Source organism: Sebastes fasciatus, chromosome 3 (genome assembly GCF_043250625.1).
Source record: "Sebastes fasciatus isolate fSebFas1 chromosome 3, fSebFas1.pri, whole genome shotgun sequence".
In the NCBI taxonomy this organism is placed as follows: Eukaryota; Metazoa; Chordata; class Actinopteri; order Perciformes; family Sebastidae; genus Sebastes; species Sebastes fasciatus.
Window position 1 is genome coordinate 4685921 of NC_133797.1, and position 25735 is coordinate 4711655.

Genomic DNA, 25735 nt, shown 5'->3' on the forward strand with positions numbered 1-25735 from the left:
CATGTAGCTGACCTTTGATGCTTGATACTTGATATGTTGCAGCTCTACTCAGTCTGCTGTGATTGTAGAACAAATAGAGAACATGTGATTTACTAAATGTTTGCACTGATTCCTTCAAAAGCCTCTGAGTCTTGTCCCAGCGCTTGCATAGTTTTGCTGCGGTGAATCTTATGAATGTGTTCTGCTATCATGTCATATTTTCCCCTGAAAGTTATTTTTTTTATTATTTGGGTGTTCTGCCTTCCAGGCTGGGGTTGTCATGAGAAAATGATGTCAGTTACAAATAAGAAAACAGACATGTTCACTGAAGACTGAACAGCCGGGTATATTTTTGGCATCAATTTTGATTTTGCAGGATCAAAAAAGTGTGAAAACATGATGCAAGGCCCAGATTGCTTGCCGCTAGGAATCAGGAAAGCGTCGACGTTCCGAGGATGTTTTAAAAAAAAACAAAGTTAATGAGGCAAAATGTGTACCTGACATGGCATGCGTGGGTTTGAATCATACATTTTGACAGGTTGCAAAGCAGTCGACTCCGAGCGTCCTTTCAGGTCAGTGCAGAGCACATATTAGGCACATACTGACATTTATTCTCCTGTACACAACATCCACAACCTTGTTACTGCACGGCCCTGAACTCACACAGGCTGTACTCATACGCTATAGCTATAAGATTGGTGCGCGAGCCAATCAGCAATGCTCTTGAACTGTATTTTTCCCCCTCTCCTCCCCTCTTGCCTTGTCATTTATCATCATAAAAGTCAGAATCATGTCTCAAAGCCTCAGGGAGGTCAATGCTGCACTAACTTCAGAGGTCCGGTCGAGAGCTGACAGTATTTACCGGAGTAAAGCAACGCTTTCCGTGAAAAGACCTGAGAGAGCTTTACCTGGATCAGAGAGTTCCTGATGACTCGGCTCACATCCAGCCTCCATTCTGCAATATCAGGGTTGTGGTCGTCCAGGTTTGATGAAAAGGCAAGTAGATGAGAGCGGAAATATTCTGCAGGGGGGAAAGTAAATGCGTGTGAGCTGCTTTTACTTTTCATTGAATGCATTAAGTTCAGCTTTTATATTCAGCTCATGTGGACCAAAATCTTGCACCCTCTTTCGGGGATAATACAATTTCTTTTGTAACTTGTGTCTTATTTTCATAGATTTGGTCAAACTTATCAAAGTAATGACTACAACGGTACAGTATAGTCCATTGTTACTAAAAAACATGAGAGATCAGACCATCAATCAATGTTGTAAACAAGCCAACAGTTTATCTAAATTATCTAAACCACTTTATCTGGCATATAGTGCCTGCTGGTGATGATGTAGGGCTGCAGTGGCTCTCTAATGTAGGCAGGTGTTTCGAATGTTATCAGTCGACTGAATGGGCATTATCAGGAGGCCTGCTACACCTAGTAGTAGGTTCAGAAGGCTGTTATCGTCTATTCACATGGTTGATCGACAGTGCGAATACAAGAAGACAACGCTGACCTTTAGTGGCCGTAGTAATTATGATGGGAGCAAAGGAGGAAGTCAGGTGACCTAGTAAAAAGAGTCTGCGTAGGGATGAGGTTGGGGTGGATGGACGGGTCAAATAAACACAGGACTTTCACCCAGGAGATCGCATCCCGTGTGAAGCCAACAATTTGTCTTTGTTTTCGTAGTAGTTGTCTTTGTGTTTGTAGTGGTTGTCTTTGTGTTTGTAGTGGTTGTCTTTGTGTTCGTAGTAGCTGTCTTTGTGTTCGTAGTAGCTGTCTTTGTGTTGGTAGTGGTTGTCTTTGTGTTGGTAGTGGTTGTCTTTGTGTTGGTAGTGGTTGTCTTTGTGTTCGTAGTGGTTGTCTTTGTGTTCATAGTTATTTTAACCCAAAACACAGTGTTTTTTCCCTAAACTTATCTAAGTGTTTTTGTTTGCCTAAACCTAAATAATTTGTAGTTTTTTGCCAAAACCTAAAGAAGCATTTTTGTATGTCTTCAAAACACGACGTTTTATTCAGTTTTACAACATGTTAGAACGTGCTTCTTTTAAGTTTCACTTTCACTTTTACAGCGTAGTAGGCGTAGTAGGCCCCTAATGACCTAACGGCCTGATAACAGTCGAATCGGGTGTGAAAGTTGTGTGATTTGGTAGAAGTACGTTATTATTAATACCTATAGAATGATAGCCAAAATAAACACAATAAGACCCAGGTTGTAATTAAGCGGAATCATCATTTCATAATGACTATAATAGCATCTATATGTATCTTAGCAAGTTAAATATTGACGAGCCATCTCGTGTTTACAGAGAATCCCAGTAGAGATGCAGTCACAGAGTCGGCTCACCGTGGACAGCGATGCCTTTTCTGTCCTGCAGAATAGTATTCCCTGCAGACACCTGCACAGTGACTGTACTGATGCCTTCCCTTGAGAACGTGCATGCCACACTACCCTCTAGGGTGATTACTGGCTGCTGGGGGAGAAAGAGAGAGACAGATAGAGAAGGTAAGGGGAGAGAGGGAGATGGAGAGAGTTAGAGTATTGGGGTTCCGGTGAGAGACCCTTATTAACAGCTGGTCTCACACTGCTGTTATTTACACTACAGAGGAGTGAGCATACACACACACACACACACATACATTGAGAGCTTGACAATCTGTGGTGAATACAGGGTCGGGGCCCACAGAGAGTTCCCTGTGTGACTTTCCTGTCATTACTCACGTCTCCATTTCTTCTTCAAATAGCTATAAGATGCTAATAATGCTGTGGTTTATTACCAGCTGACATAACTGTCTGTCCTTGTGGAAGGCCCCTGCTGGTGTTGAACAAACACATTTACACAACTGCAGTTATGAAGACAGATAGTGAGTGGAGCTTCCAGTGCATCTGTTGGTCCAGAGAGATGGAGGAGGTTGTTTTTTTTAGTGTCTCAATATTTTTACAGTCTCTACTAGCTGTAAAATAACATCTAACTAAAATTCAACTATCATTTTGGAAGTTTTTTTCTGTAAGTAAATATTAAAAGGGTTAGTTCAAATTACAAAAATATATTTTCTGACATAACCTGTGCATACAGTATGTTTATTGATTACATATGGAGCTATGATTGGACCCAGAAAATCAGGCTCGACCCTACATGAACTCACATAGTTTCTGTCCAAGCCTGACTCGAGCCCAATTAAAAAACAGAATTTCCACTGTAAAAAAATAAAAAAATAAAATAAAATAAAAATGATTGACAAAAAAAAAAAAGATATATATATACAGTATATATATATATATATATATATACTGTATATATATATTACAAAATACAATCTCCTACCGAATGTGCAGCACAACCCAAAAACTGTCATATCCCATTGCCATATGTGTTAAGCAGAGATTGTGTAATATTTCTGCTAGTTAATGAGAGGCAGGAATCGGGAGTCTGTTCTAGGCAACTGCTGTCAGTGAAAAATAATGAGACAATAGTCAAATGACGATATTCAAATCATGCACAACAGTGTGAATGTAAACAGTCATACCAATCTGTGGAGGTCTTTAAATCCAAACTCAGAACCCATCTTTTTGCCCTAACTTTCAATTAGTTAGTCGCAATGTATAATTTCAGCCTAGTAGTCTGCCGACGAGAATATTATTAATTTCAATCCAATGCGTCTTAATAACCCTCTGTTGTTTATGTTCCTCAAGCACTGCTGTGTGCCTCTCTCTCGCTCTCTCTCTCCTTTTACTCAGGCTTCTCTGTGCTGGACCAACAGCAGTGACCTCTCTCTGCCTCTCCGGCTGGTGGTGCCTCATTCCACATGACAGACCTGGACCTCCGTCCTTCAGGAGATTTAGCCTCTCTAACAAATTACTTCAGTCCAAGGGGGCTTATTGGCATGGCATATGTTTTCATTACTAAGCAACTGTGAATTAAAAACAAAAATCTGGTCCTCTCTAAAGGTTCCATGGTGGAGAGGAGGTCATATTGCTCTGGCTCTATCTATTTGGTGTGGAGAGGAGGTCGTGTTGCTCTGGCTCCATGTATCTGGTGTGGAGAGGGGGTCGTGTTGCTCTGGATCTACCTATCCGGCGTGGAAAGGAAGTCATGTTGCTCTGGCTCTACCTATCCGGCGTGGAGAGGAGGTCGTGTTGCTCTGGCTTTATCTATTTGGTGTGGAGAGGAGGTCGTGTTGCTCTGGCTCTATGTATCTGGTGTGGAGAGGGGTCGTGTTGCTCTGCCTCTATGTATCTGGCGTGGAGAGGAGGTCATGTTGCTCTGCCTCTTTCTACTTGGCGACGCTGGGAAGCTGCTCTACATCCATAATTTTTTTGCCATATGGATTGTTTATGTTGTATTTTCATTGTGTTGTTACTCTGTACACACGACATCTATTGCACGTCTGTCCATCCTGGAAGGGCGATCCCTCCTCCGTTGCTCTTCCTGAGGTTTATTAAATTTTTTTTGGTTACGTTTTTCCTTATCCGATGAGAGGCTCGTACTGTAAAGGACAGAGGGTGTCGTATCCTGTACAGATTGTAAAGCCCCCTGAGGCAAATTTTTGATTTGTGATATTGGGCTATACAAATGAAATTGACTTGACTTGACCATTTATAGCGAGTGCTTATTGAGCTATATAGACAAAAAAAGGCTTTACTTTTTGAGGGAGCTCACAAAGAATCCAAGCAGAAACAATGATTCTGCTGGACTAATGCCTCCTAATAAACACATACTGTATATTAACATTAAATCTTAGTTAAAATGACAATACCAAAAGCATATTATATAACGAGGAAGTTAGGATAGTGGAGGGAGGTGCGGCGGAGAAACAGCATTGGCATGAGCATATCAGTACAACAGTGAGAAGTGTCAGATTAGAATGGCCACGCTGCTTGCATGAAGAAGATTGGACATTACTAGTCAGCTGGGTTGCCTCACAGCTGGTGAAGCATGAATGAAGCATGCCAATCAACTAATGGAAATGGCAACTTCAGTGCTCTGCCTGAGGAAACGCTTTGCTTTATTTTGCGTTTGGTGAGACTGGTTTTGGGGCTGAAAGCCTCTGCCAGAGGACAAGGGATATAACTTCCGGAAACTCCATAGTTGTAATATTTACATTTCGTGTCTCCTTAGCTGACTAGGTCGATTTACTTTCTTTAAAATATACTTTGTCACTCTCTTGATGAGCAGAAAAGAAATTCCACCCACCTACATTGTATTGGGGTGGCAACAGAGATCTCTAAATATGTGCGCATAAACCCATCTGCATGGCTACATACCACGAGGGATTATTTAAAAAAAAAAGGTATTTTCTAAACGTTTAACTGTGTTGGATTGATCTGCTCTGCCTGGCAGCTTCTGACCTTAACTGGAGGAATTTATGACTAAGGGATACACTTCACTGGCTATCAGTAATTAAGCTGCTTTGTGTCTCTGATACGTCAGCACGCTCTGATGCTGATTAACAAGGCCGCAATTTTTTTTGCAACCTGAATGCACAAAAATAGCTTAACAAAATAATGATTCTCACATTTTTTTGGAGCAGAAGAGTCAGCAACCTACTTAATACTGTAGCAAAGGCGTAACAAAAAGCTCGGAGAGAAGTGGGGAAAGTCTTGAGTGTACAGTACCTCTGTGTTATTTCCGATCCACCAGATGTAGGTGACCGTTCCCACTTGGCTGGGCCACAGAACGGCAGTCAGGTTCACTTCCTTATTCCTGACCGCCACGAAGGGAGCCGAGAGATGGATATATTCCAGCTGACCTACTCAGGCACACAGATACATCACAGAGTGAACTCTCTGAACTACATTGCAATGTGCAAAAACAAGGAGAAAAAAAAGAAAAGGAAGGAACATCATTTTTTTTTTTCAAATGAAGAAAAGAGGGGTTTATATGGGTGGGGAGGGTGAGTTTGTTCAGAATTTCTGTCCTGTGCTGGGACCGTTGGCTGCCATCTGTGTGTTATTTTTCATTCGTGGCACTCCTGAGCCTGCGGTGGCTCTATTTGTTCGGCTGGCACATAGGATTGACAGATTGGCGGGGGCGGCGGCGCTCCCCGATCAATAAGTCAGCTCCGTTACATCTGTCACCCCCTGAATTCACCAGGGGTGGTCAGCCCCGTTACATATGAGGCTGCAGCGGCTTCCGTGGGCTGAGCGGCTGTGAAGCATAAGCTGACTTGAGTGGAAGTGTAATGGGATTTGTTCTATCTCACTTGTTTGTTTGGTTATGGGAGGGGGAGCATGTTCTGTGAAGAGATAAAGCACAGAGTGTGGTACACTGTGTACAAGCTGACAGCCGCAATTCCACTGAATGTGATAAAAAAAAAAAAAAAAAAAAAAGTAGAAAAGCAGAAAGAGCCAAGAGCATGAACGCAAAAAAAAAAAATTGGAGATTCTCCTCCTATCTAAATAAATACATATGCACATTTATAAACACAAAAAGCTCCTCAGTATCTCACATGTTACATGCAGATAGAGCACGACGGTCTCTGAGCCGAGGCTGTTCTCCCCGGTGGCAGTCACCCGGTAGATTCCCACAGCTTTGTAGATGTGTTTGATCCCGTCCTCGATGGAGCTCACGTTGGAGTAGGTCAGAGCGTGGCCGTCTCCGAAGTCCAGTGTGATGCTTGTCCTCGCCCCGTCGCCCTGCACAGGACAAACTCCTTCAGGGAATCTGCAGGTTTGGCCTTTTTAATATTTGTGATCCAGTACTGAGAACTAAAAATGATCAGCTCAGTTTTAAATTTAAAAATGCATAACCCGCACAACATCTAACACAAAAGAGGATGAGCTTTCTGGAACTGAACATTTATTAAAAGGCAGCATTGTATGCCAAATTAAGTATTATTTTAACTTAAAAAGTATCTGACAAACTGTTGATGTTTAGTGTTGTTTTGGCTCCAAAGAGCATTAAAATCTACGGTATTTTACTGTTTTGGAAGAATAGTTCACTACTGTTAGAATTTGGCTGTATTTTTACAGCAATTTAAAATTGTGGGTAGATTAATCTATAGCACAGTATCTTATTTTACAAATTGATCATATGATTTTTTTTTAAATCATCTGTAAATCTGTAAAGTAACTCTGGCTGTTAGATAAAAGTATTGAAGTACAATATTACAAAAGTACAATATTTCCCTCCAGAATGTACTGAAGTAGAAGTATGAAATAACAAATAATAAAACATAGTAATGAAGTATTTGTACCACAACATTGTACTTAAGTAGTGCAGAACTTGAGGAGTTATTTTACACCACTATCCATAGTTCTATGGCACTGTTGCTGTGTCACTATGCCAAACTCCTGCTGGTTAGGAACAGCACCATAGGCTATTAGGGCAGTTAGCGAAGATTTTACACTCTAAAACGTTGTCCTAAATCGTCATACTAGACATTAATATAAAGCATGAAAATATAGTGAGTGTACAGTATGTAGGAGTATGCATGGAGATTCCCGTTTTTCATCGCCCTCTCCCAGGTCCTCCCTGGGTCACAATTCTCCAGTAATTCTCCCGATTTATGGCAAATTTTCACACTTGTTTTTCTATTTCGTTATCTCAACCTGTTTCTGGGACTGTACAGCATGTACTGTACAATCCCTACTGTTTCCACCCGGACGACAATAGAGCTACACCAAATGTAGTTTCCCGGCGGAAGAGAGCAGTCTAATGCTCGCGACACAGCGCAGTTTGAGCTCATGTTTGAGCTGCGCTCGCCACAGCGTGCAGCGCCCAAAGTCAGACTTTGCTCGACGTAGAGAATTTCAGAAAGGAGTTATCTTTGAAGTAATGCAAATTAGGTTTGTGATGGTTTATATTTTTTGGTATTGGTATTTGTGATATTGTCATTTATTATTATGTGATCGTGATGATTTGGAAGACTTGGGTCACATGGATATGGGCGGCATTCATAGTTAATATAATCAGCTATGTGCACATAACACCAGAATGCTTCAGTCTTTTAAAGTCACCAGAATTAAAGGGGTGGGTCTGGGGGAGAACCCCCAGACCCACCCCTTTAATTTTGGAAATTTTGAGGTGTGATGAAGCAGGAGGCACAGCTGCCAACATCAGCTAATTGGTATTCCATAGTCCATATTTTTTTTTAACAATATAACAATAAAACCTGTTGTAAACCTGAGAGCTAAAGATGAAAGTGATAAAGTGCTTCTGATGTCAGAATGTGTCACTTCTGCTTCGATGTGACACAATCATACGGACTACTGCATTCTAAAAGAAACCATGTAATGTTGATTTATAAAATACAGATAATTGAGGTTTTACCCTCGTTTATATTGTGAATCTAATAACATTTACTTGTTCAGTTCATGAGCTTTTTGACGAGTACAGAAAAGCAGCTTACCTCTTCCAGAAAAACAAGGAAGGTGACATTGGTGCCCAGTGTGGCTGTCAGCGTGCCCTCACTGGTGACCAGGTGGAGACCTTTGGGTGCTTGGATGGGACACTGCTGCCTCCTGGCTGTGTACTCCACGCTGACTCCAGCTGTGCAGTTATTAGAGACCACTTTCCTGTAGCTGGGGGTGGAAAAACACAGAAAGTTTAAAGGTGCAATGTGTAAGATCTGGCCAGAATTAACACATTATTACTAGAATGTGAAGAGGTTACGGTGTTGACGTTATGTCAAAGACGTCTATGTACTGTGTTGCCCATCCCACTTGTATTGTGAGAGGCGACAGTGAGTCAGTGTAGCATCCAGTCTGCCCTCAGTTCAACATGAGAGGACAAGACGTAGAGCTGCCCACGAGGGCACGTCAGTTACATTGAAGGTACGTGGTCCGTGTACGTTTTGATAGTTTGTTTATTGGATTAAATCCACAGTGGCAGAAACGAGAACATGAGTCACATTTCCATTCCGTCCTCCCCGCCGTCAGGAGAGTACTTCGCCGGGAGGAGAGCGTGCGACAGCTGCGGGAGACGGACCTTCAGTTAACGGAGCTTTAGCAACTTGAATTCAGCCAGCGCAAACCCAAACGCTGCGTCCAACTTGTGTAATGGCAACAACAATGGCAGTTGATCGAACGGTGAGTTCCCCCCGGGATCAGATCAGACCCCCAATGCTGGGGTTTGCGCTGGCTGAATGAGTTGCTACAGCTCTGCTAACTGAAGGTCTACCGGACAAAGAGTATAGAAGCAGAGAGACGAAACTACGGTGTTTTTTTTGACAGTCGCTGCCGCCATTTTGGACTGAAAACGCTTAATAATATTTTATTGTTCAACACAGTCCATTTTGGTAGAATATGAAAATAGAATAGAAATAATTGAGTTCTACTTTTGTACGGCACTTTTTAGACATTTTACTGGTGTCTGGTAGTCACTTTCAGTCCAAGATGTCGGAAGCGTAGCTCTGCTGCTCTGATGGTGCAATGGAACGAACAATTGACTTTCAATTCTTGGAAAAATATGTCCTTTGTTTCGGAGCTGTCGCCCGCTCTCTTCCCAACAAAGTAGCGGGGAAGACGATTCGAAAATACCAGTCATTTTCTTGTTTCTGCCACTTTGGATTAAATCTGATAAACACATTATCAAAACATACAGTACATGGACCGTACAGCCCCCGATGAGGGTCACAGTAAACACACAGATGGCTAACGTAAACTGCGTATTCTTGCTCTGCTGTTATTAGATGTTGGCTTTTTTTATTTATTTATTTTTCATAACCGATAACTTCAAATTTAGATTGTATGGACCCAGTAGTAGAGGTGAAACAATGCCCCCTATTTCTTTGGAGCATGTGGCCAGGAATTACATGTTGCACCTTTACAGGTGTAGATAGGTACATTTATGCAGGAGAACACAAAATGACTGGATAACATACAGTAATATTGTTAAAGAGCCAATGGAAACTTTTGACAGTGTGTTCTGTGGAGTAACAAGGGCGCTTCTTTTTTTTTTTTTTTGGAAAGACATATTGCTGATTAAATTGTTGATGTCAAAGTTGTGAGCGTCATTCCCATTGTACTGGGTTGGCAGTAGAAATTGGATCGGATTGGAGTTGGATGTCTCAAAAGTTGGACAAAGAAAACCAAAAACACTGCATGACTACAAATCACTACAAGTAAATGAGAAAATGGGTGGGTTGAGCCAACCCCTTTTGAAATCCATTGTCCATTGTTTCAAATGGGAACTTCTGGAGCTTTCAGTCGTATGACATGGTTTTCATTAGCAGGTGGAGTCTGCCCAGTTGTCTTGAAAATGTAGATGTTCAAATTTCCATTTTTTTTCAGAGCACTTTAAAGGAACAGTGTCTAACAATTAGAGAGATCCAATGGCAGAAATGGATTATATAATTAATAAGTATATTTTCTTTAGTGTATAGTCACCTGATATTTAGAATCATTGTGTTTTCGTTACCTTATGAGGCGTTTATATCTACATAGGGAGCCAGTCCTCTCCAAGGAGTTCGCCATGTTGCGCTGCCATGTTTTCTACAGTAACCCAGAACGGACAAACAAAACCCCATTAACTGTTCCTGCTTGGGTCGGAGTCGATTACGTTTCATTGCTCCCGTTGCCGCTGCTCTCTCTCTCTCTTGCTTCACCACTCACTTCCCACTTCCCACATACTCTACACACTGGCTCTGCTCCAGATGCCTATCCGCTACTCTTACAGCAACTGCCTCTAGAGAGGGACATTAGCATTTTTGCGTCGGCCACACGTAGATCTTCGACATGCTTGGCACACGGGAGAGGCTTCAGTTGGTTGCAATCTGCAACCTCACCGCAAGATACCGCCAGATCCTACAGTACACACTGCTGCTTTCAGGACTTCTTGCCCATGTTGGCTTAAAAGTTGAAAATATCAAAAGCTCCAGAACAGCTATTACATGGACCTTGAGGAGAGGTTGTTGTTGTTTTTTTTCAAAGAGAATACAATCTGGACGAGCCTTGGTACTTTACACTCTCTTAAAATAAACAGGATATTGAATCTTTCATTTATAGCTTTTTTCAAACAAGACTTGCAAATACTAATTCACCCGCAGTAGATCACATCATTACCAGCGGTTTATACTTGTTTCATGTTTGATCATTCAGCCCACATTTTCCTCAGCCTGTCCTTGTTGTCCCTGAGAAACTAATTAATCTACCCTGAGCTATTCAACTCAAATGCAACCGCTCATTTTAACCAATGCCTGCCTGCGCGTCACTATTGAGAATATGCGTGCGGATCCTAGTCTGCTGTCGTCCTGCGCTTACCCGGTGCTGTTAAGGAAAGTCATCCCCGTGGTGCAACTCCTGGACATCGTTGATGGATGGAACCAAAAGGCGGGGGTGCACTTGCCGTCGCTCCGTCTCTCGTAGCCATAATCACTGTAATGATCAAAAACAGACAAAAACAGAAAAATAAGCCATCCAATCAGATTCCGTGGAGAAACGCACTCACAGACGAGACGGATGCAAACATTCCTGAGGCTGTTTCCAAAATGAGAAACACTATTTGGCAATGTGACACACACTTGTAAAATGACTGAAATTTCGACATAGACAAATCAATCGAAAGATATATATTCTAAGCTGAAAAAAGATCACCTGCTCTGTATTTCAGACATATTGGATATTGAAATTCTAATAAAGAATTAGGGGGGAAGCAACGTGTAAATTTAATGCCATTTTAGTGTCGACTTCACAGAAGTTACAGCGGCTATTCTGCGCCTCTCCAGTGCTTTTTGAACACAGCCTGTGAGTTGTTTTTTGTCCTACAAATTAAAAGGCAGAGCAGCGCTGTGTCCCCAAAATGATAGGGACAAATTGCCCCAATTAGTGCGACATGCACACAGATGCAAAAGTGTTGTGATTGTTAATGAAAGCTATTAGGCTTGGTGATTTATGGTTTTGATGGTGCTTATTCCAAGAGCTGCCTCACTCAAGAGACCTGCAGATTTGGGACCAAAGGAAAAAAAAAAAAAAAAAGCAACATTAATACTGCTGATAATTCAAAGAAAGCGGGTTGTGAGGATGTGGGAAAACATTCTCTGTCACTGCACTTGTAATATAGAGAGTCACTAGCTACAAAAGCATCTGTGAATTATCATTGTTGTTCAGGTGAAATCAATTCAGTGTAATGAACAAACACACTCGTGTATAGTATTCATTACGCTGTTTTCTTTTCTTTCTTTATTGGTCTATATTGGTCAGGAATAATGGCTTAGAATAGCTCACACACAGCTCACAGTAGGAGCTGTGTAGGGACAAAGGATTACGCAATCTGTGGATAGTACCTGAATGTGTGTGAACTCTTTTCTTTTAATTGAGGCACATTTAGCCGTTTGTTACTGCTGATGATGAATGAATTGACACTCGTTGTTAAAATATGTTCAGTAAATACACAGATTGTTTTAGTGTACTCACGATGTACCATAATGCAAAGCACAAAATAGATTTTTACTGGTGCAACAAATGGGTATTCATCCACAGTTGTTACGACTAGTAAACTGACTTTAAACCACACCTTTGCTTTTATTTGCTGGTATGAATCCCTCAACCTCAAACAGAAAAAAGTCATTAACAATGGTGATCAAAATTTGCAGCAAAACCATTGGCACTCAGCAGTCTATCTGAGCTGTACAACAAACAATAGATAAAGCAGAATCCATCATTTGGGACAGTACCCACCCCCTGCAGTCAGAATTTAAGTTTCTGGTCTGTGGTTCCCACCTCAGACAACCATCAGTCAAAACTAACAGATATAGATTCTCTTTCAAACCCTCCGCCATTTCTCTGCTCAACTCTGTAAAGTACAGGTAGCGTCATCCACCCATGCCTGTTCTTTTCACTAACTAATATGGTAATATTGTAACTCTTTTAACATTTTTGTACTTCAAGGTTTCACCTTTTTTACCCCCAAGTGTTTTTAAAGCAGCAGTGGGTACAAATGGAGCAAAACATATTTAAAAGAAAACTATATCCTGAAAGTAGTGCATGAGACAGGCAATCTGAAAGAAATCATGTGTTCTCCGATGCTCCTAACGACATATCGAGCGTAGCGTTAGTTCAGGCAGGCTATGATGTCAAGCTCTGCTCATAAGATGGCTATCAGCTGATAACAGCTGATCTTAAGCCAGCCCAATCAGCTGACGGATCAGCTGATTCCTCTCTATGCATTCATTGGTCAATTTCATACAGGGCGCCTTATTTAAGCTGCTTCAGCTGGCCTACTGTTGTTGCTTCCTCTACAAGCCGCTCGCAACCCACCTCCACCCCACCACCTCCTTTTAATACTGTTTCTAGGGCTGGGCGGTATGGCCTAGGATAATATCGCAATATTTTAGGCTATATTGCAATACACGATATATATTGCAATATTTTCAAATATCCTCTAAGCACTCCATAAATGCTCAATTTAACCCTTTGATGCATACAATCACACCAATATTATGATCTTGTAGTCCCTGCAGTATATGTCTGCATTAAAACCTTCTGTTGATATTCATTAGTGGTTCTTTGGAACAATTTTAATCTTTCATACAAAAAGGGTTGGCTTGGAAACATTACATGACAATTTGTGTTCGATGTTCGCGATGTAGTCATTTTCTGTACCGCGCGGGGGACAAGTCGCGATACATCGACTATATTCGATGTGTCGCCCACCCCTAACTGTTTATGACTTAATCAATGTCAATTCTGTTGTCATTGATTCCGGCTCTGTTCTGCACCCTTGGGGGTCTTTGCTGCTGCTCTCCCTGCCTTTGGCTTTCCATGTCTGCACATGGAAGGGCAAGGAGGAGTGCTCTCCTTGCCTCATGCTACCACGTAGGCTCGTGGATCCACGCATGCGCGTGGATGGGCAGGGAGGTCCCAGAGCAGAGCCATACCGCCAAATATAATGTATATATTACTACAAATGGGATAAGTGTTTTTGACTAAAGTGGTCCTGACTGAACTGCAAGATTTCACAGACCGAAGGAAAACAAGCAGTCAGAGCTGATCTGGAGTTTGATGTCCAGCTGCCGTCTATGAGAGCCGGCTGTCAATCACTCACAAACTCTGATCACAAGATCAAACTAGGCAGTACTGATCAAATATGAATCAATATTCTGTTACGTTAATGCCTATTTCTCTCCTCAAATGTTCTCAGAAACATCTTGTAGTGTACTGTTTAGCTGTAAAATGAGAAAGTTTGTGACCCGGCAGCCATGTTGAGAACTGCTGAGGAAATACCAAGCACCGCCCACCAACTGGGGAACAGCCAATAGGAATGCTCTCTCTCTGAAATGACCTGTTATTGGTCAAAGTCGTCCGTCACGGGCTAGATTTTCTACAGCCTGATAAAAGAGCCATGAGGAGGAGCAGAATTCTAGTTTTCTCTCACAACACTTGAATTACAATATGCTGAAAATGTATCATGGGATCTTTGCCCAATGATGCCAAAAGATTGCTGAAGCTTTAAGTGTTTTAGTATGTGGTGATGTGTGTGTATTTTCTTATGTTGTTATTGCTGCTCTGGCAAAACCAACTGCCCCTGGGGGTCAAATAAAGGTCTTGAACTTGACTTAGCTTTGTACAATTTGGTGGAATTCTCCTTTAACAACAATACAAAGGGAAGGCAAATGGGACTGAATATGGGATGGCTAAAAAAAATAAATAAAATGAAAAGTATACTCACCATTCAAAGTCAGCCTCCGTACAGTCACAGGGGCCCGACGTCATCGACACCGAGTACGTCTTTCCCATAACGCATCTGGACGTGGGCTTCAGCTTCCGGTAGATTCTTTTCACTCCCATGAGGCACGGCTCGCCCTGTGGGCCCGGAGATTTCAGGAGCGAACCGAGAGGAGAGAGATCCAAAAAAAAATGAGCTGCTTTTGTAACTTGCCACCATAAATAATTCACCCGACGCAACCAGCCAGCCATGTGTGTGAAAAGCACCGCTGCCTTGCTTAACTTCAGCTTGTTGTGCATTCCTGTTCGGCGAATATTTACGGCCTTGTGCTGTGTGGTGTGCTAAACTCGACAACTGTTCCTGCGTCGCGAGTGTCACACTGGAGAATGTGCCGCATGAGTTCTTTTTTAGTGATATTGAGATGAACGAATAAGAAGGGGAGCTTCAGTCACAAAAGCTGCCGGCACAAAAATCCATTTTTAGCCTTGTATGCGTGCGAAGTGAATATAAAATCAGTTGGAGTACAAAAAAAAAGATGAGAGAATAACCCCAGTCTGTTTCACTGCATCCTCCATGCTACACTGCTGCTCATGACCAGAACATTCTGTCTTTGTGCATTAGGTGTCAGTAGTGAGATGCTAAAAAAATCTCTCTGTATCCACAAATAGACTCCAAGCTCCTGAAAATGTCCTCAACTTTCCCAGCGGTCTTTAATAAACACAAACACTGTCCTCTGTTTTGAGGTAGTGTTCGGTTTTATTCTTGCAGCAGACTGGAACCTACAGTACCTCTACATTTAGGCAGGTTAGCCCTGTAATTGGCTTGGACTCATGCCATCTTCCATGCTATATGTCTTAGTCATTAGCCCGCTCTGAGCATATGGATGTCTAAACCAATTACAGAACGGGGCCATGAATAAAGGCACACTGACTCGGCTTCAGGCCCGGCCAGGTTGAGGGCAGGTTTAATGTATGCAGGGGGGGGGGCTTAGCGTCGGTTCTCTCAGAGCATCAGTAGGAATGGCTGGAGAATCTGCATAAGTGCTCTGGGAATTGAGAGATGTCCCGCTTTAGTCCACTCACTATACAGCCACGCTAAAAGCCAGTGATCACGCATTACCCTGAGGCTGAAGCCTGGGCGTTTCATCGGGGGGGTCGGTGGGGGGGCCATGCTCAAGCTAACCTATGTATCAACCAAACCTTAAAGGTCCCATATTGTAAAAAGTGAGATTTGCATGTCTTTTATATTATAAAGCAGGTTTAAGTGATATATAAATCCTGTTCAAAGTAAGTATCAAAACACTCAATCCACAGATAAATACACACAGCCCGTATTCAGAAACTGTGCGTTTGAAACAAGCCGTCAGGATTTCTGTTAATTTGTGATGTCACAAATATACAATATTTAAACAATTTCACAGTTTTAAACGTAAACATTCTAAATGTGTCCCAGATTATTTCGTGTTGCATTGGATGTGAATGACATTAGCTGACAGGAAGTAAACATGGACCCAAGCTGTTTCCAGGGTGTATACAGGTATATTCAGACGGACAGTATGAGAAAAATAATGTGTTGTTTGAACATTAAAGAATATAAACATGTTCTAGTAGAAACCCCAAAATACAAGTATGAACCTGAAGATTAGCATGATATGATATGATGTCCCCTTTAAGAGGCGGTGTTACAGAGAAGACAAGCTCCACAGACTTTAGACAATTTCGTTCTTCCATGAAGGAATTGACATTTTATTTTCGAATAATAGCTCATTAAGTCAAAACTTTAATCCTCTTTAGGGATTTTGTTAATGCACCAGAATGGAGGTGCGTTCATAAGCTATAGGAGTGCTGACATTAGACACATAGGCTGTGTCTGTAATCACTCTCCAAGTGTTAACTCAAGCACTATTTACTTTATGCAATTTTGAGTGTCGGAATTGTACATGCACTATAGTATCCTCAAAAACTCTAGGGGTGGGAAAAAAATTGTCTGGAGCCGATCCGAGCTGACGTTGGGCGAAGGCGGGGTACACACTGGACAGGTCTCCAGACTATCACATGGCTGACACATAGAGACACCTGCGACCCTCTTGCTGTGAGGCAGAAGTGCTAACCACTGCACCACCGTACCGCCCTATATCATATTCAATTTCTCCTAGAAATGCTACACACTGTACCGTAAAGATTCTACAATAAAATAAAGCAAGTAAATCTAGTTTAAGATTCTCTTCCATCTGAGCTTTAGATGTAGATTTCTCCACCAACCATCAGGAACTTTGCTGGGGTATGTGCTAAACAAGTCTGTGCTGGCATGAACCGTACCTGGTTGTGTAGGTGCCACGTCTGATAGTCCGCCTCTGTACACCTCCTGTTGAAGATGGACCTGTAGTCGATTTTCACCAGCTGCCACTCCGAGCGATGACTGACGTGGCCGAATATCCTGGAAAATAGCCAAACACGCCGCTGCTTGTTATACAAAACATGCTAATGACCAACAGAACTGGTGTTAAATGATTAGGCTGGTGATATTCAGTTTTTTTTTTTTTTCATATTGTCAAAAAATTCTACAAGAAGAGCAAAACCAACAATGACTTGAACCTACTTTGTATTCCTCTGTGCCATGAAGCACATCAATGAGCCACAATGTTGTACTGGGTCACATTATTCCTTCATCCATGAACACACACGCACTGTACTTTATGTAAGCTAGAGCAGTGGTTCTCAAACTATGGTACACGTACCACTGGTGGTACGCATGCTCTCTCTAGTGGTATGCGGAGGAATCTCTGACTATCGATTCCTCTGTATTGATGCTTTCCCACAGTTACGCATGCACAATGACGCATACACACGCTGTATCATGTTTCAGTTTGTTTGGGACCGGAGCCACGGTGAAGAGAGAAAAAAGCGCTCAACAGCATGGTGCTACTAAACCTGAGGGGACGCACCCTATTTTTCCCTGATAAAGAGACACTGTGAACAACAAACCTGTGTTGAAATCAGCAGGAGGAGAGTTAGTAACGTTAGCTGCTAGCAGCCGCTGGGCAGCACAGTCCTGACTGGCTAAATACCGGAGATACGAACGTTAACGGAGGTGCCATTGAGTTATTGTTATGAGGTGTTCAAAGTTGGCTCAGGAAAAATGACTGTAATGAGGTAAATTAAAATGTTATCATGATGTGTTCAAATGTAATCTCATGAAATGAAGCTTTGGCGAGAAACTTGAATAAATCCAGTTGTTAGGAGATGTTTTCACTTCAATATAAAATAGATATTATAGAGAGAATTATGACCTGTTTAACTTCCTAACACTAGCTCTAAGCAGCTTGGCAATATATATATTTTTTTAATCAAAGCAAATATTTAAATAATCATAATCATTTGAATTGTGTGTTTTTATGCAAACACCCACTATAGATGACGATAACAAAGTACAGTACAGTACAGTACTGTGTACACTAGGCTACCCTAACTGCCTGAAAAATAGGGCTTTTTGGACCTGCAGTGCATGTTTTTAAATTTTGACATGCTGGGGGATTATCTGTTTAGTTAAGTTTTGTTAATGGAAACATTACTACCCAAAACAGTCAGTCCGGTACGGTTCAAAAACTCCTGCATATAATGTAATTGTCTTAATAATATGCTGTTTGGAGTGGTTTTCAGTACAATAAATGCTGAAAAATAAGTGTGCAGTTTTCTTTCTATAAATTAATCTAGTGATGTAATAGAGGTTACGTCTGACAGAATTTCTTTGGCCCCTATCAACAATCTGGGTTTCTCATGTGGCCCCCCAGGAAAAATAATAGCCCACCCCTGGTCATAATGGTGGTACTTGAAGAGTCAAATATTTTCTGAGGTGGTACGTGGTGTAAAAAGTTTGAGAACCACTGAGCTAGAGCACCAAATGTGCATTGATCCACAGCTGAAAATAGTCCCCAACAAATGCATTATTTGCTCCCAGTGGTGGAATATAACCAAGTACATTTACTCAAGTACTGTACTTAGGTGTAAATTTGATGTTCTTGTACTTTACTTGAGTCTATACTTTTTATTCTTCTCCACTACATCTCAGAGGGAATTATTTTACTTGTTACTGCACTACAATAATTTGACAGCTGTAGTTACTTTACAAATTACGTTTTTTTTTCATTACAAAACATAAGAAAAGCTTGTAAAATATGATGTTTTGTACTAAATTACCCAACAGTAGCCTGTACTAGTAGGCTACAGCTGAAATAATTAGTGAATTGACAGACAAAGTCATATTTCATATAGAAACATGTCATGGTTCCAGCTTCACAAATGTGAAGATTTGCTGCTTTAAATTACATTTAATTATTTTGAATTTTGTACTGTTGGTTGGACAAAACAAACATTGTGAAGGTGTCCCTTTGGGCTCTGGGTAATTGTGATGTCATTTCTCACTATTTTCTGATTTTTTTCACAAACCAAACAATCAACCACTGGTTACTCCCGTTGGGTTAACCTAGCAGCCACAGGGAATTATTGAGCGTTTTTTTAAAGTCGGAGAGAGTTGAAAGTTCCAGAAAACACGTTTTTTAATTAAAGATTTACATTTTTAGTAGGAACAAATGGGCTTAGGGCTGAGTGCCACTGACATGGTATAGGGTGCATCTGCTTATGCTAGAACAAAATTAGTTTGTATGATGTGTAGGAAGGCGTTTATACTTGTTTGACTTATAGAAGTTGTAGGATGCATCCCTTCCAAATTCCGACTTCAGAAAGGTGTCGGGGGAGGGTGATTTCAAAGCTGTTCGACCACCTGACAAGGAATTTGATGGAGCATTCAGGCGCCTTAACTCATTGTTGGTTTTGGACTTTACATGGGATTTGTTAACAATACATAAACATAGAAAAGTGCCAGCCGTCCCCTTAACGACACAGCCTGGAATATAGTGCCCACCATGTCTTTACATATTATTTTTTTTCTCTCTTTTTTTTGGATAGCAAGTTTGAACTGATACGTTGTTATTGAAACTCATTTCTTCTGAAAGCTTAATCATAATGAATATCCGTACATGTCAAATGGTCAAAAACAAAAACAGAATCCAAGGTTATGAGAATAACCAGATAAATATTCCATCTCCGGCTAAATTGAGTGGGTGTGTTTTTCTGCGGCTACCCCCCTCACCATTCATAGCACAACATATTTATCACAATCAATCTGTCAATTAGCTCCCGGGGCACCCGACCATGACAGGCACTTACTGTAACAATGAGTACAAATTGATAAGAAAACAGTGCATGATGGTCTTATGAAAACTAATGCTGCCAGCTGAGAGGCTCCAATGCTCGAGAACTTATTCTCACTGCCCCTTTTTCCCCAACATTATTTTCTTCTCGTCGAGACTATTGCCGTGCATTTTCCTATTCCCCTCTCTCTCCCTCTCTCCGTCTCTCCAGCTGCGCCCTATCACTCTCCTGTAGAGCTGACTACAGAGCCCGACTGTCAGTCTGTCATGTATGGCAGGTGTCTTGAAACATTGATGTAATAGCTGTGCAAAGCCTTTCATAACACATCCCAAAGTCCTAAAAAATCTCGGCTGCAATAGGGGAGTATAGTGCACTCTCAGGGCTCTCTGGGCTATTCTAATAATAAATGTGATAGAACGCAAAATTAATCTTCAGAAATGTGCTTTCTGAAGACATGACGCCGAATGACAGGCTACTAACTGCTCTTCCCCACTTTTAATGCTGTTGAAACTTTTTTTTTTTTTAGACCTAAGTTTTTTGTCTGTTTTCTCAGGCATTTTGTGATCATTTTCCTTCATGTTTTCTTCAAATGGACAGTCACGCCTGTCGCTGGCTGCCAAAAGCATAGATCTCCTGTGATCATAATCTAGAGACAGACAGTTTTGATGTCGGGCAGACCTTGAGAGAAATCTTTTTTTATTCATGAAAAAGGAAAACAGGCAGTCAGGAATGCTGAATCGTGCAGGCTTGCATATTGATGCATGGGTTAAAGGCGGATGAGAGCACACACACACACACACACACACACACACACACACACACACACACACACACACACACACACACACACACACACACACACACACACAGACGCGATCAGATTTGTTGTCACTTTGATATTTTCAGTGATGATTGATCGATTTCCATGTTGACAAATGTTTGTCACTCACGTCATGATGAGAGTCTCCTCCCCGGGCTCTCCCAGCACCCCGTCCACGAACAGAGGCGTGTTGGTGAAGCTGTACTTGCTCCACTGCCGGCCTTCGTCAAAGCTCAACCTGGAAACACAAACAGCCATTAGACAAGGCACCTATGCTACCCCCCACCCACCCTCCCGACTGTGAGCACAAGATAATGACCCTGAGAGTTGTCTCTAACAACTTTATTTCATATTCCGCGCAGGGCTGAGGCTGCTCTCTGCTCAGTGAACACTGATCTGTAGACTCATTACGGCTCCGAACACGGAAAAGGTGAAATTGAATGACAATTGTCGAGACAGACTTTTTTCCCATGGCTGGCGGCGTTTTCTAACAAGAATAATATCATCCCCCAGTTTGAAGACAAACTCATTTGCCTTTGTTTGACTAACTTAAGACTTGAGGCTTTCCTCCGAGGGAATTAGTCATGCTGTGACAAATGGCGTCTCTGTCATAATGACTCACCACAGGTGTCGGATGGGGAGCGGAGTGTGTCTTATTGCGACTAAGGCTCCTCCTTGGTCGAGATACAGCACTGCATACTCCTCGTCGAAGATCTGCAGGGACGGAGAGAAAAAGGAGAGAGCACTCACTCTGCAGTGGCTTGTTATACCCGTGTACATGTCCAGGACGTCTGCACAACACCCACACTGTATCATTCAAAGTAAGCCAAGTAATAACACACCAAACAAACACAGTATATACATCACCGGTTAGAACTCGCTGCATCAGCCTCTGAATAATTATTTTTCATCGCTGTGTTTAATTAGAAACAAGCCCCCCATAAATTGAAAGCCAGGATCAAGTGAGGTAAGGGGCCACCCACTGGCACCGGCACTGCATGCAGGGACCGAATCAAATAACGCTTCAAAATTCCTTTGATTATCGACCTTAAAAAGCCCCGGCTAGTGTATGAGGATTAATAAGGCTATATGATAAAATCAGGGAGAGTGAGTTAGGATGAGAAGGATATTTTTAATGATAGCAGGACAGCAGGTCGGTCAGTTCCTGGTGTTCCATATGGTGAGTGGCTGTGATTCAATTGGGCACATCATTGGAAAAAATTAATTATGAGGTATGAGTCTTTGATATTAATAATAGAACAGTAATAAAAGAACATGTCATGTGTTATACACACATGTAGTGTGACATGTTAGCCGGAAGCTGATCTCAGCCAACAGCAGGGTCCTGACAGGCCGTAACTGACACTTGAAGTCCAACTGAAATAAAGATAAATTTAAAAACAATTCATTATAGCTAAGAAATGAGTGTGTGGTGGAGTTGTTTTTTATTTGAGTAAGCCTACACTTATAATTTTAATTACGAAAAAGAAAACATTGAAGCAATCCGTACATTAGTGTTCTCCAGTGGCCCGACTGACAATTTCAATAATTTGACTGGTGCAATAACAACACATTCTCACTCCCAACTTGTCAAATTGGATTCATGTTTAATTTCTTTAGTAGACAGTGACAACCATTTCGTTTTACTTTATTTTTAATTAATTATTTATTTCGAGCATGTAACAAATACTTAAGTAAAAAACAAAACAAGAATAAAAAATAAGATGAACAGTACACAATCAATTAAAGGGACTGTTTGTAACTTTTTAAGCGTATAAATGTACCGGGTCGGGTGTTCGCGTGTGGCCACTGCCTCGTCTCCTCTACCTGCTTACCTTCACTCAGACAGAGCGCGCGTTCTCGCTCAGCTCTCCACCTCTAGACGTGAACGCGCGCTCACTCCACACTGCAGAATAGTTAGTTTAGCTCTGAGAATATCTAGTGAATATACAGTGGACGTTTGTGCAGAAATAAATGTTGCAGCTCCTCCAGACCAACAGAGGTTTCCCGTGTCTTGTGAAGTGACGGGGCTCCGCAGAGAGACACGTTATCGTCTCGTTACCGACCGGGTGCCGGTGTCTCCCTGCTCTCTCCAGCTGCGGGCGGAAAGAGCAGGGAGACTCGCTGCAGAGCCCCGCTGCCTCAGCCTGCGCTGAGGCAGGAAAAGTCAACACTAGGATCAGATCTAAATCATGTTCATGGAGAGACCTTTGTCTGGTCAGCTAACATTACTGCCAAGCAGCTGAAATATAGAGTGATATTGTGGTTTTAGCTGACGTGTGCCACCTCATTGTGTTGAGCGATGCTCGTTCAGGTATATTGAGAGCGAGCAAGCGCGAGCCCCGACGCTGACTTTCGTTGATTTCACGGCCACAGGTGTCGCTGTTAACAAGCAATTCTAAAAGTTACAAATAGTCCCTTTAACAACTTAAAAAAATAGTACATGTCCGAAAAGAAGTTGGTAGAAGTATATGGTCCCACACCTTCTCCATAACTCGAACAATTAACTCAATATGTATCGTATATTTCTCCGTTTGTTTCAATTCCAATCTTGGTAATGAAGTGATATTGTTCACCGGTTGTCCACATTAGGTCAGATAATCTTTTATTATATGTTGATGTAAAGTGTTCCAGCAGCAGAAGGAGGAGCTGTGATATCTCTCTTTCACACACTGCGCGTGAAGGAGCCGGTCATTGAAAGACCTAAAAAATGGGATTTATTTAGAAAATATTAATAATAAACATAGCGATTTCATTAGGGCCTCGCCGACCCCTGGTCGGTGCTCGGGCCCTAATAAGTCAACGCTGACTTGGTTTCACACAGGACTTGAACAGCGGTCTGGGTGAAAGTTGCTCTGATGTCTAATAATGAGTTAACATTAACGTCTCATACAGATGCTAAAGGTTGTATCGGTGCATCAGTATCAGATGTCGAGAGGCACTGACCAAGCCTCAGTGTTTGGGAGTGACAACCCCCCACCCCTCGGCTTCTTCTAGGCTAGGCTACAATCCTCAGTGGAACACAATCTTAAAGGGGAACTATGGCCATTTTTTTAAACATTGATATTATTCTGGAGGCTGTAATAAATGATAGAAAAAATGCTGCAACTCGCTCATGAAGACGCATACATGGTGACAGCAACTGCCCGTCAGTGGCGACTTCTAAATGGAGTGTAGAATTTCAACAACGTTAGCAACATAAATAAACATGCCGTCACTTTCTGAATCTATTTTATGTTAACAATAAACATAAGACAGAGAAACTGTCATAGCTTTCTGACTTCTATCATCTTCCAGTAGTTATAGTTTATGCAAGTGCTGTCCGTTGGAACAGAGCAGCAATCCATGACAGGATTTGGGCAGCAGCTAGCTTGTAGCAGCTTGTAGTTTCCCAAGTGAGGGATGGCACACCAGTAAGGCATCTTGCATAAACTATAACTACTGGAAAAGGAAAGAAGTCAGAAAGGGATGACAGGTTCCCTGTCCTAAAAGAGTTTATTGTTAACACAAAGTAGATTCAGAAAGTGAGAGCCTGTTTATTTACTGTATATTGCAAATGTTGTTGAAGTTCTGTAGGCTACTCGCCGCTGACAAGCAGTTGCTGTTTACCGTGGTGAGGTTGCCACCTTGTATGACTTTCAGGAGCAAGTTGCAGTATTTTTTCCATCATGTCATCATAGCATCCAGAATATTAATGTTTTAAAAGTGGCCATTGTTCTCCTTTAACAGCATGATGGGTCCTTGCAAATGTTAGAGGGACTAAATCACAATTAACAGTTAGTAGCGAACACTATGTGAGCTTTTTGAAAAAAGGTGAAAATCGATCGGTATCAGCCATTGTTCATTCAGTAGCGTTCCACAGAGGTTGACGGCGAGTCCCCTAGCACCATCATCACTCAAATGTCACTGGAATACGTCAACCCAGATTTGAAGCTTAAAGGTCCCATATCGAGCTCGTTTTCAGGTTCATACTTGTATTATGTGTTTCTACTAGAACATGTTTACATGCTTTAATGTTAAAAAAAAACTTTATTTTCCTCATACTGTCTGCCTGAATAAACCTGTATTTATCCTCTGTCGCAAACACTCCGTTTTAGTGCATTTCGACGGAATTGCCACGGAATGGCGTTGCTAGGCAACAGTTTGGGTCCATGTTTACTTCCTGTCAGCTGATGTTATTTACATACACTGCAACAGGAAATAAACTGGGACACATTTAGAATGTTTATGTTTAAAACCATGTAATGGTCTAAATATCGTATATTCGTGACATCACAAATGGACAGACATCCTGACGGCTTGTTACAAACGCACAATTTCTGAGTTTGGGCTGTGTGTATTTCTCTCTATATTGAGCGTTTGATAGTTTAACCGTATTTATGTAGTACTTAAACCTGTTTATAATATAAAATACATTAAAATCTCACTTTTTTCAATATGGGACCTTTAAAGGTGGACGCAGTTTCCACAAATATTTCCAAATATTTCCAAACACTGTTTTATCATCAAAAAAATAAAAAAATTGCTAGCTGCAGCGTCATTATAATTACAGTATGATATTATTACAAAAAAAAAAAAAACCTCACCTGTCTCCATGTGTTTCCTGCATCCGAGGCAATGAACACGCTGACATTGCTGGTGGTCAGCTCTGAGCCAATGGAGCCTGGAAGAGTGAGGCGGCAGATAGAAGACAAAACTACAGTAAGTGGTTGAGGTGGGACATTGCATAATGCAGACGCAGGAAATTAATTCTATTTGAGATCAAATAAATCCCAAATTTTATAAAGGAGCCTTTAGACCGGCAGTGGTGATACAGCAGGGGGCTCCAGCCTGCAGCTGCAGACTGGGGCTGTAATTACAGTGCTCCAGAAGATCGACTGTGCAGTGCGACATTTGCCCATACCCCTAAATTAACCAATAAATCCAGATTACTGTATTCATCTTTCAGCAGTTTCCGACCATATTAAGACGAGCTTCCTAATGCTGTGCAGAATGCTGTGCAGACTGCTGTAATTGCTTTAATTTAGCCTGTAATTGGTGCCAGGTGGTTAAACACGAGGCTGGAAAGTACTGTAAGTGTTTCAGAGGCATGGCTGTCCCCTTGTCTGAACCCTCCGTAAGAAGCAATTT

The 25735-nt window shown here is 41.7% G+C and overlaps 1 protein-coding gene across 1 annotated transcript in view; it reads right to left on the reverse strand.

The window, feature by feature from the left end:
* The window catches only part of sorcs1 (sortilin-related VPS10 domain containing receptor 1), a 215061-nt gene that overhangs the window by 16006 nt on the left and 173320 nt on the right, over positions 1-25735 (reverse strand). Inside the window, exons 12-22 of the mRNA XM_074631017.1 lie at positions 25192-25268; positions 21228-21319; positions 20736-20843; positions 16894-17011; positions 14579-14712; positions 11173-11286; positions 8322-8493; positions 6420-6606; positions 5587-5720; positions 2317-2440; positions 888-1000 (exon numbers count right to left, since the gene is read on the reverse strand). Of these exons, the coding sequence (XP_074487118.1) occupies positions 888-1000; positions 2317-2440; positions 5587-5720; positions 6420-6606; positions 8322-8493; positions 11173-11286; positions 14579-14712; positions 16894-17011; positions 20736-20843; positions 21228-21319; positions 25192-25268 (1373 nt within the window). The remainder of the gene's footprint in view (positions 1-887; positions 1001-2316; positions 2441-5586; positions 5721-6419; positions 6607-8321; positions 8494-11172; positions 11287-14578; positions 14713-16893; positions 17012-20735; positions 20844-21227; positions 21320-25191; positions 25269-25735) is intronic.